This window comes from Calypte anna, chromosome 15 (genome assembly GCF_003957555.1).
Source record: "Calypte anna isolate BGI_N300 chromosome 15, bCalAnn1_v1.p, whole genome shotgun sequence".
NCBI classification, from domain to species: Eukaryota; Metazoa; Chordata; class Aves; order Apodiformes; family Trochilidae; genus Calypte; species Calypte anna.
Window position 1 is genome coordinate 9,449,655 of NC_044261.1, and position 14,362 is coordinate 9,464,016.

Sequence of the window (14,362 nt, forward strand, 5' to 3'; positions counted from 1 at the left end):
AAGCTGTAAAAAAGGCAATCAACAGATAAGCAGAACTGCTAGAGGCAGGTAGATTTAGAACCTAGTATTTTGAGGGGAAACTGAATGAGTTAATAGGAACACAGAATTAAGGAAAACTAAAGAAGCTGTGGAAGAAAGTTTATGAACTGTAGAAATCAGTGAATAGGCAAGCTTCAGCAAGAGTACCTTTTTTTTTCATCAGGTTTTGGCTTTTTGGTTTTTTACAGCATTTTCCTTTAAAAGTTATTTATGGAAATAAACTTGCTTCTAAACACATACATTCAGAGGGAGTTAATCCATTTTCCAGATAAAAGAAATGTGGTCCAGGAGAAACACACTGGATTCCAGGACACTAGGGCTCACTGAGACTCAGCTAGAAGCCTGAGCTTCAGCAACTCAAAAGAGCAAGCTGCATTTTTCATTAAAACACTTGGAAGTTTATTAATTCAAATCACTATATAAAAGCCTGTTATAATGTTGATGTTTTTTTTAATTTCACTTTTCATTGTATACAGGTGTTTGGGAAAAAAATTGGAAATTTTTTTTTTCCTTACAAAAATAAAAAAGACAACCACAAAGCAACGAACAAACAAATATTATTTTAAAAGCCCATTTGTAATGTGCATCAGCCCTACATGGCAAGTTCCCATTAATGTAAAAAACAGTTATAGCATCAGAGTATTTCCTTAGCCAGCTGTTGATCTAATTATATGAAAAAACTTGTTACAAAGTTCAGGTGGGACTTGATAAGGGTGCTTCTATCTTTGCATGGTGCCTATTTGCACACACATTGAAACCAGTTTGAAACACTTGGATACAGAATAAAAGATTTAAGTTCAAAAATTCTGCCTTTTCAGATTTGTATTGTGCATACAGAGATTCAGAACACATTTAAGACATAACAGATAACCAAGTCTCCTTCCTTGCTTTAAATAGAGATACTGAGATTTCATGCAACTACTGAAATGGCAGACAGGCAATAACTGTGAAAAGATGTGTAACCCTTTATCAGCAGGATAAATTTTACTGTGTTTACATATTGAGCACAAACCAAAGCAGAGTTAGATCACATTAGTATGCATTTTAGTTTCGCCAGACGGTGAGACCACAACAAATTATGTATAGGTCAGTGCTCAAGCCTGAATAAATTTGGGGTAGCCAAGGTCAGGGCTAGGGCGTGTTTGCTGAACACAAACATGACAGGTCAGTCACATTCACACAGCTAAGATCACACCATGCTGTAACAAAACTTAAGTTTTTTGCAGACCATCAACCCAGCTGAAAGGCAGGAACCTTCTTCTGTTACCTGACACCCTAAAAAGCATAAGACATATTTTCCTCCCATTATCTACCAAAGAAAACCCCCAGACCTCTGACCAAGCCAAAATTCATTTTGGTCTGACCTCAGACAACTGAACAAACAAAAAAGCCTATGTGATGTTTGGATGTTATCACCTTCTCTTGCCTTTTTTCCCCTCTTAAGACAGCAGAGGCTAAATGGCACCAAAAGAATTATTAAATAAAGTAAAAATACTTTCCAAACTCTGTTAGCATTTCCATAGCACCCATCCAGAAGGCATAGCAGATGCATCTGGACAGCTAACATTTCTCCAAAAGCTAAGAGAAACTTTAAAACAGAACTCTGTTTCTGAACCCCATGCCCAGTACAGCTCACAGACAACTCAATCACACCAACTTATAGATGACTAAAGCCCTGTTCCAGGGCACTGCCCACTCCCACCCCTGGCAAGATGGACAAGTGCTACTACTGGACAAGCTTATTTTCTCTTCCCTCATACTCTAGTACAGAGGAATAATCATCAACTTGAAGTTTCTGATATGGTTTCATGGTAACCAATACTCTAGTAGCTCCAAATATTGATTCACTTTGACCATCGATTTAGTAATATATTACAGTTTGGATTGGAAAGGGTTAAAATGATATATAAATCCTATGTGTATATTTCTACACAAAGCAGTGTGGCTTCTCAACAACTGCAAAGGGACAATTTATGGGTTGTGTAACTGCTCAGCTGTGTTTAGGAGGACCTTCAAAATAATCAGCAAATCAAATTGAGGAAGAGCTCCTCTAAGACTAAATGGCTACAGTGATGGCTCTGCATTCATCTGGGCAATGCATACAAACATCACTTAGGAACACAGGAAAGGGGGAAATAATTTTTTCCAATATGTTCTGATCTAAATTCATAAGATATGAGAGCTCCTGCACACATATGAAGCAGAACCCAGCCCTCATGTGAATGACAAGAGCATCAGACCATATAAACAACCTCAAAATTGCAATCAACCTCTTATTACTGTCTTATTACAGTACAGATCAATTCAAGAAGATAGCTAGGCCTCAATACTCCACCTGAAATACCAAAGGAAAAATGGAATTTTCTTAATCCCTATTATCAGGAAAGAGCTTGGGGGCCATCAGTTACATCTGCCAAAGGCTCTTTTGCTGGAAAAGAAAGGAACTGTTCCCTAAGTGTAAGTGGTTCCCAGGCTCCATGTTGAAGTGCACACACTGACTCTTCTGAAGATACCTGAGGACTAAATACATAATCCCCTTTCGCCCACACCAGACCCTTTGACCCTTCCACCTGATCAGATGGATTCTCATCATGCACTTCTGTTACCAACAGCTGATTTTTTGTCTCACTGCAGTCACAGGTCTCCCAGGAAAGAAGGCAACAGCAGATCACAGAGCACCCAAACAAGTTAGGTAATTCAGAGCACACTTCACTCCTGTGGGTAAGTTCCTTAGGAAAGAAGCTAGCAGAGAAAGTGCTGAAAACAAGGTTCACCCAAACAATTATTCAGGTGGTTGCTAGCCTCAGGATATTGCTTGTGTTAGATGCAGTAATTTTGTCTCATAGTTAGAAACAGCTCTTTAGGGCCTTTGAGGATCGTGCTCATATGAGCTGAGAGATTCTTGTTCCAGCAAGTTAGGAAGCCAAGAGCACCTCAGAGACAATACTCTGGACCTGACTAAAGCATTCACTTCCTGATATCCACACACCCCACATCAGGAGCTATGGGTGATCAATGTTAGACTAGAAAAGTGTTATACTTCCCAAGTCCAAAGAATACATTTTCATCAAGACTACAGCTTGTCAGATTTTTTTCCTCTTTACAATTCAGATTTCATTTATCTGCTTTTTATTAAAAACAAACAAGAAAAGCAAAGCAAGGAACACATCAGTGGCTGCAGTGAAGAGCTGCACATCACCTGTAAAGGCACCTTTGATCACAGCTAAGCACTGGGCTTAGCATCCCCCACAATGGAATGGCTTAAGACAGGAGAACTGCAATAGGAATTTACAACAGGATGTTCTCTGCTGGCTGATCCACAAATTCAAGTAAGCAATTAGTACAATTAGCAAAGACAAATATATTCATCCAAATATCACAATTTTGTCAAAGACAAGGACAGAACATTGCCAGACTGAGGCATTACTGTGTTTTTCTTAAGAGTGATGACAGTGATTTCATTCCTATCAGACAGGGGGTCCAACGACCCCCTCAGGAGAATGTAAAGCAAAAGGCACCAAAGGAAGGGAACTCCCACACTCAAACATTCAACCTACAGGGACTCAAACAAAGGGGACCAAACAGGTGAAGGGCAAGGACAGGGGGAATACACAGAATTCTTCCAACAGTGATCAACTTCTCATCATACCATTTTCTGAAAATTCATTTGGTAATGTCAGAGCTGAGCATTACAAAAAAAATGTTAAGAACAAAGATAGGTTAGCAGGAAGCAAAAATGAAGATTGCTATGAGGCAGCTGAATGCTAACAGTCAGAGAAACGTGCTTTGCTGTGCTGTGCCTCATACTAAGCACCATAATCTTATCTCTTTCAGGAAACCCAGCCAGGCTGACAAGCCATTACTATCTTCCTGGGCAAAATCACACCGTGCTATGTAATTGTAAGCTGCAGCAGATACAGTTCTTTGTATCTTACACCTCCCCAGTGACAACAGACCAATCACATTTACTTTTTAGCAGCTCAGACACATTTGAAGCCTAACGCTCCAGGGAACAAGGTATTTTTCTTCATTGCTGATTATTCTAGAAAGCTGCTGTCCCATTTTACAAGAACACACAAATGGGACTGGAGGTAACTGAGGGGTTTGTTGTTGGGTTTTTTTTGCGGCTTTTTATGTGGTTTATTTTTGGTTTGTGTGGGTTTGTTTGTTTGTTTGTTGGGGGTTTTTTTAAGGACCCTAACTAGAGCCTGCTCCAGCCTCAGTCATATCACGGGTTCAAAATGGGCACTCCTTACCTGACTTAGCAGCCAGAGGAGTATTTAATTTCTGATAACATAATAGCTGGAACATATCCCATCAGAGAAGTAGCTGCATTTCAGTGTTGACTATCCTCAAGTCCATAAGAAGAAGTAAACAGACATTGTGAGCCAATGCTGCACAGGGCCCCTCTCCACACATCAAGGACAGGTCACAAACCCAGAGCTGCTCACTATTAAGTAACCACTGGAAAAGCTGGCTTCTTGGATTTCAGATAATACTCTGTGACCCACAGCAACAAGCTACAGTTGTTACTCTGCTGTTGTCACAGGCCAATCTGCAAGTAATTGGAGGCTTTTGAATACTTCAGAGAAACACACAACCTGCAAAGAAGCTCCCAGAGGGGATGGGGATTTTTTTATGTGTTATTTTTATATGAAGGAAGTTGTGGTGGAGTTCTCTCCCTAGAAAAGAATTCTTCCCTCCGCAAAATATAAAAACCAAACAAAACAAAGAAAAAATAAGCAACAAGGACTGGTAAAATTACTGCAAAGAACAAAATAACAGAAGATCATTGCAGGCAAAGGGCCTGCGATACCAACAGGTAGAATTCAGTAGAATAAACCAACAGGCTGAACTTTACTAATTCACTCATCTCACAGGGCAATCATTGTGGATTCTAACACACATACTCCTCATGTATTTGTGTAGCCATGAGCTACTAACTTGGCTCCAGCTGCCACATGTGGGTAGAGCTTTCTCTGAAACAGAGATTCCAATTACATTTGCAATAATCTGATTACTACATCATCTGTAACCTGGTTAAGAAAGGGTCTGAGATACAGCATTTTGGCAGCTGGGGAGAAAACAAAAGGGAAACATGCTTTTGTTATTTTATTAACAGAGATTTGCAAACCACAACCAGATTTTGTGACAGGAAAACACCACACTGGTCTTCGGCAGGACAATTTTACTATTTAAAATGCATTAAGTACAATACAAAACAAGTTTGGAGATGTTATTAATTTGTAAAACTGGATTTGTAAAAATCCATTAAAGGATTTGTCTAGTTTATGGTTGCTTTCACATCTCATGTAATATAAAGATACAATCAGGAAACCAATCCACGTTGTTATGAGTGCCAAAAAGCTCCTTTGTAATGCAAGCCACTCAAATTATTGTTTTGGAAGTACCTCACTCACAAGTAGTTCACCCAAACTAACCCATGACAGCATTTCCATTGTCACTTGCAGTCTCTCTGCACAGCAAAGTTGCCACTCAACCTGTATGAGAAAACCATTTCTTTTCCTACAGGTGCCAGCAAGAAATTACTCAAGTCAATGATATTTCACAGGGATAGAACAGGACTGGGTCCTTATCTGAGCGGGCAGAACAAATCAAGGTGGAGACAGTATAAAAAAAAAAAAAAAAAAGAAAAAGCCCTCCCCAAACAAAAGGAAAAACCGTGCTAGCCTTGGTTTCTCCAGGGGAAAGCAAGCTCCAGATAAGCTGTGCCTCCAATCAACAGCCTGATTTTCATGAGCAGCAATACCTTTCCCTGTGGTAATTGAAATGGAGCAATTCTCCTCAAACAGCTTGCCAAATCTCACCTCATTAACCTTTATGGACTGCCCTCTAAAATTCTTTGAAGCTGAAATAAAGGTCCCCCTCTCCTCTGCACGGTGTTTATCCCCAAGAGGCTGGGGAGAGAGGGAGGGCACTAGAATGTGAGCTGCTGAACATGCCAGAGCTGGAAGATAGAGACCTGTTTCCAGGCTATTACTGGAGCCCAAGCCTTCCCAGGCTTTTGCTTCCTTTCCTGGCCCATTTGTTAGAATATCCTGCACAGCCAAACTGTGATTACAAATGATCCTCCCACAACACTTTTAAGAGTGAGTATCATTAGCTATATTCTGTTGCCCAACATTCAGCATCTTCTATCCCACACTTGAAGGTTTAGCAACTTTTCTAACGAAACTATTTCACTCCCCTCTTAAGTCTTTTCTGCAAGATGCCTACTTGCCATTCCACCCAACTCTTTTTACTACCTTTGCTCACAACTCAGTGAAACTTTCTGCTGGCAATGAAAAGTTGTTAATGAAAGAGTGATTGAACCCACTACTTAGTATTTTACCCAAATAGCCAAACCAGATATACTAGATGAATGGACATACTTAGGAAAAGTGGTAGAGCAACTAATTCCACAAATTATTAAAGTCTTTCTTTCTCTCAGTGTTAGTTTCAGAGAACATAACTGCAAGAATCAAAAATAAAATGTTCCAGTTTTGCATCTCTGGAAGTCTACACACAGGGTCATGTGTATGACTTACACTAAATGGTGAAAATCATCATGGCCAAACCCACACACTTGTGTAATTGCTTTACCAAAACAGGAGACCAACACACCTCATTCCACTACATGTTTCACTGCTTTAAAGTCCAAACATGGACATACATCAATTCATAAACCATGAATTGATATACCAAGCTAAAGACAAAAGTCATCCTCTTCCCATGTTTGCCTATTCCTTCACACAGCAATTAGCTTCACTCCACCAGCCCAGACCCTTTATTAGTTCCAAACCCTAACTGATTCCTCCATGCTCATCTCTACTCTCAGTTCTTTGCTCCCTTGCTCACCTTTGGTCCTGCAAGCTTTTGGTCCAGCTGAAAAGCTTTTTAATCCAGAAAAGGAAGCCAGTGCAAAAATGATCAAGACATCAGTTTTTCTACTCCTTCTTTCTCTTCTTTTTCTTTCAGCTACCTAGAAAGAAGCCTCTGTCTTGGAGGGGGTATTGCACTGAGGCAGGCAATAAGCCCATGGATTGATTCTCCCAGCTCTCCCTGCCACTTCTCAAGGCAGGATCAAAATTTTGTTCAAGCAGAATGGAACCACAGTTCATACACATCTGTGAGCTCAACTGCTTTGGCTATCAGTGATTTTTCAATTCTTTACACAGTTAACCAGCACCATAAGAGCATCTTCTAGCTTTGAGTTCCCACAATACTCCCAAACTTTAAGTATGTGCTGGTATTTTACTTCAGCCAGCCACAAGTCTGGCTCCATAGACTCCACTAAACTCTGCTGGAGAGAAAGAGAAATCTAGCAGAGGAAGAGGAGCTCTTCAATCCTCCAGACTAAGAAAAGGGGAGTGGTAGCACAAGCAGCTTGATAATCTCAAAAGCCACTAAATCACTGGAAAGCAAGGGTGGGTTGGGGGCAGGGTTGGCTTTTAAACAGCATCTTGTCCTGAGTGCTCCTAGGAAATCCACAGATCATCACAGCAAAGAATTAAAACATGTTTAAAAAGTAATAGCAAAATCAACTAAACAAGTGTCAGAGAAAATTTAAACCTCATTTTTGACACAATGTAAGTCACAGACTGACAGGATCTGTGGTCAGGAGCCCTTAAAATTAAGCAGCAAGCTGGGCATTATGAAATTTCTCACGTTTCAGATCCTCAGGGGATGAATCACTACAAAGTGGACTGAAGTCTGCCTCTGTATTTCTAAACCACAGCAAAAGCACTTGCATGTTCCCTCACGAGTTGCCTCTGCACCTCAAAAACATTAAAAAGCACCTTCCAGAATATATCTTGTAAAATGCACAGGAATACAATAGTGAGTAGAAGAAATGCAGAATTAAGAAACTTGTCCCAAATATCAGAGCATGCAAATAAACCAGTAACAGACCCTTGCAGAGAAACTGGTAGAGAACATCCTTCTATGACAACATATTACATGCTTCTTAGGGCTTTAAAATTAAGTAGTTGGATTACATTAAAAGCAGAAAATTCAGATTCTTGCCTATCTGGTCGGGCATTTAAGGCATATGAAAACTGAAAAATCTACAGCTCAATGTATGTGCTTTAAAATGGCATTCTGCCTGGCTAAGATTACAGGAACTTTGAGTCTTGCAGCTCACATACATAGATAAATTCCAGTACTTTTCCCCCTGCCTACACCAAACTCACTAAAAATACAGAGAATGATCCATGCTCTTCAGAAAGGGACATCCAGCACTCCCACACTTAGTAGAAGCTAAAATAAGTAAAACTTTACTCCCAATGGGATTAAATTACACATTTCCCCAAAATGACCTTATGTTAAGTACTATGGCTGCTGGTAGCTTTATAGAGAGCCCAGCAGAACTATGGAGAGCACCACCAAGTCCTCTCAAATGAACAGAAGTCACTAATGGATACATTAAAGGAAGCAGCTTTGCAGGTAAATATTACCCATGACAGTTCCAGAGAGGGTTTCCATGTTGTTATGCAAATTGATTAAACAGTTTCACCCAAAGCTATGAGAGAGCATCCACTGATTTTGTGGAGCAAGCTAGAAAGCCAAGCAGCAATGCTAATGTGCTCATCAATTAACTGTTACTAGCTAAAAAACTGATTAAGCTGAGGCTACTCTGAGGCCCTCTCACTGCATAACTGCACTACTCCATTCTCCTGCTTATAAAGCAGAAATGCCTGTTGGGTGTTGGGTGGCTTCTCTTGTGTCTTTTTCTGTTACTAATGTGTACCAGTAGACAGAATTCTAAAAAATTTTGTTCTTCCTTCACAATCATGGTAAAAATATTCAGGCTTAATACAGAGTTATGATACATTTTTTTTCTCTATTGACACTAAGGGAAATTAGTGATACATAAGTAATCATAACATAAATATCTTTGTCCACTTTGTCCATCTTTGAGCTCCACTGAGTACATTTAATAGAAACTACAGGTACTACCAAATCTCAGCCCTGAAGCTCTCCTTCTGCTTCTTGGAAAAAACTGAAATCCTATTACCTCTGATTTCAGGTTTTTATAACCCATCTCCAGGTACCTGGATTCAAATTTTGGCTTAGAACCCACTCACTTGAGTTAGGTGTCCTCCTTCTAGTTCTTTTTTGTAACACAATAGTAGGAAATTGACACTTCACTGAACTCAGAAAAGAACGTGGACAAAACAGCACGCATCTGCTGTCCAAGCTCAAAATGCTCTGGGATGGCAGATCCAGACAGAAGGTTCAGATTGCACCTGTCCACACCACATTCAGCATTATTATGGTCAGAGTGACGAAAAGCAAAGCCAGAAGGCACACAAAAATCTAAACACACAAAGAAGCCAAATACTACTGAACAAACCCCACTTGATGCTAATTAACATGAGGGCTGGCCAGAACCTGCTGCAATTCAAACTTGCACTCTGTTCAAGCAAAACTTCAGGGAAGCCTGGCAGAACCAGGGACTGAAGCACAGGTGCAGGAAAAGCTGTCTGGATCTGTGAACTGCTTTCATTTCACATGGTGATGGAGAACACTCTGCACCAGAGCGTGTTAGTTGAAAACGGGAGCCAGCCAGATCACACAGTGATCTCTCAGGGCTTTTGTTTGTTTTATGAAAAAGAGTTTCTGCCAGTTGGTTTCAGATCAAAATTCTTCTTATCCAGGAAAGAAAGAAAATTTCATATAAAACGATGTTCAGCAGGAATTAATCAGAAACATAGTCCTCCCAAAGGCATAAGCCTTTTTGGTTAAGTAAAAAGTTGCCACCAGCTAATGTGCAAGACAGTCATGATTTGCCATCTGGTGAAGGTTCCTGCTAAGCTTGCCATGCTACCCCCTATGCTGAGGAAAGCAGAAGGTGGATCAGTTACATTCTGTCCTTGCCTGCAATTGTGTGGTCATCCTTACACACAAGACACAAAGCTTTCCAGCACAACCAGGAATTGTAACCATTCAGATTTTAAGCAGCCAATTTTCTTCAGTCTTCACGTTCCAGCTTAATTATTTAAAGTAAAAATTATCTATTGCCTTTCTGAAAGTTGATTTTATCCTCAACCTTTACCAACCTTTGTTATTTTTGCTCCTTTGTTTCCTCCTGCAAAAACTGGAACTGCCAGGAGGCTTCCCAGTCATCTAAAGAGCATCAGTAAACAAGAGCAGAGACAGATGGCTGAAGCTCAGTTTAAACCAGTGCAGGATCCAGCCTCTCCCCTGCACTGCAAGTACTACCCATAAGATACAAACATATGCATAAAACCAAACAAGAATGCAGTTGTCCCTGATGGAAAACAAGTATGCTTATACAATCTGATAAGGAAGAAGTCACTGTGAGGACAGGGTGCTGAGATTTTAATGTACAGTAAACATCCATTACAACCATAGAGCCTTTCAATAACATGAGGGGATGTAAGGATGACAGGGTGGAGGGAGGGGAGGGGGGCAGGAAAGAGTCCTCTCTCCACTGTTGCTCCCAAGAGTATTGCTGGCAAAAAAACAATCAACAGGGAAAGTAAAACCAGGCATCATCTTCCAGCAAAGTTACTCATCTGAGGACTAATACACCAAACTCACCCAACCTGAGAAAATTACATCATCTATAGTAGGCCTTGCAATCACCTATTACTTCAGAAATTCAGTCACATTGACAAAAACATTTTAACCTCTTATTAAAATGGCAGATTCAAAGAGACAAAACTCAGAAGTTAACTCACAAATTTATAATTACAGAAGTCTATCAAAACAATCATACTGGTGTTTTTGTCATTCCTGGATTTGATAGTTTTTAATTTAAGGCATAAGAGGTTATTTAAGGCATACTGGTGGTAACACAAAATATTATTTACACGATGTACTTGCTAAACAGTCAGATGTCCATTTACATTCAATAAATCTAACTGAATCAACACAGATCACTATTTGCCTCTTTCACCAACCATAAATCCAGAGCAATTCCAGAGGCACCTGCATGCCTGAATGGTTTGCATAAGAACAGACTCAAAGGTTACCCATTCACCCCCAAACAAAAATTCTGCCTCTGCTGAAATTAAATTAACAGCTCTCTCCCTGGGGGTTCCAATATTCCAAGGTCTTCCTTCACTTAAGAGATAGATGGCAGAAAGCTTCAAGAACAGGGCTGCACAATCATCACCTCCAATCAGCTTTAATTGAAGGATAGCACAAGACAGAACAAGAAACTAACTCTCCAATTGATACAGACAGGAAAAAAATATTGTGGGAGCAGCATCATTATTGGTAAAGCTCCAGAAAAGCCCTCAAGCTGTAGCAGGCTGGCACACTACCACCTCTGAGGTAGAGATTAAATACTCCTCAGTGCAATAATACAAGGGAAGGAATGATCTGGTGGGGAATACTGAACAGTTCTGACCCATTTTTACCTCTGAGTTCACGTTGAAAATTTAAGAACTGATTAACATGGGACTCCATTTATGGTCTCAAGAGAAGCCTGAATCAACCTTTCTGGGAATCTAATCTGTATTCCTAAAATGCAGTCTGATGTATGCTTCTGCAGGACCTTCCTGAATCAGGACAACTACAAAATAGCCACAGCCTTCTCATATTAAACAGTTGACCCCCCTGGAGCAGCTCACCCGGGGTCAAATAGAAAACCTCCTGTTCATTTCCATGATGTTATTTCCTGCTCCATACATTTAAGAGACTAAACAAAAAGCAGGTACACACCTGTATCCCCAGGGAAGCAGCTGTCCTGGTGACATCTCCCAGAAGGCAAATCTCCATCACTTGGCCAGATCTGTCCTGTTTTTCGTACACCCACAATAGTAGCTTCAGACACGATGACCTGCTGCTGCCTGTGCCGTTTTTGGGACTGGGGGGTTGGTGGACTGCTGCTGTCAAAGGACTGCTGAGAGTTCTGGGAAGGAGAACGGCTTTTGTCCCGATACATGCGGTAAGTGGTGGGGCTAGGGGAGACGTGGCTGGACTGTCCTGAGGAGAAGTCTTCCTCACTGGAGGTAAGGTTCTCATTAGAGCTACAATCAGGAGTATAACCTCCTCCAATATCTTCAAAACTCCTGGGAGAGTAAGACCTTCTGGGCCAAGTGAGGTGTTTTTCCTGGTCAGTTGTGCCCTGATTTCGCAGAACAGGTCCTTTTCCTTCTCCTTCCCCCATCATTCCACCAACATAGATACTCTGATAGGGTTGAAAGTCCATGGGCTGCCAAGGTGAGCGGTTGCTGCCATTGGCATTAATCAGGTTATCTTTGAGAAACCTGGGGTTCAGTTCAGCATCCTCATATTCTCCATCATAGCCAAAGCTGCTCTCTGAGGACCTTCCCCTGTAAGCAGGCCTCTGGAACTCACTGAAGCTGGGTACCATGTTAGAAGGGAGGGAGTGCAAAGACTTCTTGCGTTCCATTTGCATTGCTTGACTACCAAGGGAGCTTATTTTATCAGAAACATCTTTATCGTTGACCTTTACTAGACCCTTCTCGTGATGATACTCCATGTTGACATAAAAGGGCTTTTCCACAACGTCCCTGTTATCTCCAGAAGAGTGTGAATTAACCTTTTTAATCCTCTCAAAATTGGACCTTAGGGCTGCCACACTGGTGCTGTTCCCTCTCTCCTTAGAAATAGGTTCAAATGACCCCTCTTTCTCAGCAGATCCCACTAGCCTGCGAGCAGAAGCCGATCTGTGTTTCGAAGGAGAGCCATCTGTATCGCAGCGATTCTCCAGATCTTCTGCAACTCTCCTCAGCTTCTCCTCACCATAGTACTTACACCTGTCCTGCTCTCCTTCTCCATGGTGGGGACTGTCCAAAGGTGACAGGTCTGACCCATCACTCTGGGTAGACAGCTTCCGCAGAGAGGGTATCCTGGGTTTGAACTTTTCCTCCCCGTGGTGTGATTTACTTTTTTCATATTCATCTTGGTCAGCAGACTGATGATGATGCAGGTCTTGGATCTGCTGCTCTGCACCCCCTTCAGGCAACTGAGAAACACGTTTAAAGCCCCATCTCTGTCTATCATAGCTTTTTTTCTCCTTTGCCAGAAGAGTCTGCAGGTATATCATGCGGAACCTCTCCTTGTTGACCTCCAACTCCAGTCTCCGAATAGATGCTTTGCACATCTCCAGCTCCTGTTCAATATCTCCCACAGATTTCAGCTCCATTTTAGGAGGCTCAGAGTCTGCAAATTGTGCTTTCCAAGCCTCCACAAACCCCACAGGGTCCACCATTTTGCATACAGGAGTAAGTGGAGAATAAGAGAAGGAGGCTGGAGAGAGATAGGTGGAGAGAATAAGCCAACCGGATCTCACATGTAGAAGGCAAACAGCTCCGGCAGGGTCAACTCAATGCGTCTCTTTCACGGTCCATGCAGGTAAACTAAGGCAAACGGCAATCCTCGGAGTAGTCTCTCCCCCCCTTTCTCCTTTAGCTTTTGCCGGCCCCAGCCCCCTCGTCCACTCGCTACTCTCTCCCCAGCATGACTGCTCTTTTGCTAGCGAACAACAATGCTCCCACCCCGGCGATCCCAGAGCACTTCAAAGTGGGTGGACAAAGGAGCAAGCTAGAGGCGGGGGAAGGAAGGTAAATATCGCCCCCCTCCCACCCACCCACCTCCTGCCGCTGCCGTCCTGGGCACGGTCCTCACTGCCGCCGCGCTCGGGAGTCCTCCGCTCCGTCCTCCCCTCGCCAGCCCCCGTGTTGTGCTTTCTCTTTCTCTCTCCTCCTTTCCCCCTGCCCCTTTCCCTGTCTCCTCCTCCCGGCTATTGTGCTGTCCTCGGGGCGCACACGCTCTCCGGAGCCTCCGCGCAGACCAGCGAGGAGGCGGCGGCGCGTCCCGCGGCGAGCTCCACCGCTACCCCTCGGTGCCCCAGCGCCCCGCGGCCCCGCGGGAGCCCCCTGGGCGCGGCGGCGGCGGTTGGCGGGGCGGCAGCGGCTGCCCGCGGCTGCCCATGGCGCGGCCCGGCTCTGGCGGCGGCGCCCCGAATCGCAGCGCTGCGGAAGGGGAGGAGAGGAAAGAAGCCGGGCGCGGCGATTGACACGGAGCTGGGGCCTCTTAAAGGGGCAGCCCCGGCCGGCGGCGGGGGGCCGCGCCCCCGGGATCCGCGGGGTTGTGGAGGGGAGGCCGGGCCTGCCCCACGGCGGACAAAAGCGAAGATTTGTGAACTTGTGGACGTTCAGGGCTGCTCACGCTTGCAGCCGCAGGCCTGCATCACCGCTAATAGACATGACTATACCTACAATTCTGGGTAAGAACATAGCACACACGCGTTCCTGGGCGCAGAGGGGAGTATCTGTTCTTGTTCTCTTATCCACGCCCTCATATGTTATGTGTAGACAGGAGG

The 14,362-nt window shown here is 43.0% G+C and overlaps 1 protein-coding gene across 1 annotated transcript in view; it reads right to left on the reverse strand.

The window, feature by feature from the left end:
- The window catches only part of BCR (BCR activator of RhoGEF and GTPase), a 98,100-nt gene extending 84,503 nt beyond the window's left edge, over positions 1–13,597 (reverse strand). The window contains exon 1 of the mRNA XM_008502783.2: positions 11,734–13,597. Coding sequence (XP_008501005.1) covers positions 11,734–13,249 — 1,516 coding nt within the window. The 5' untranslated portion in view covers positions 13,250–13,597. The remainder of the gene's footprint in view (positions 1–11,733) is intronic.
- Between the last annotated feature and the right edge of the window lie 765 nt (positions 13,598–14,362).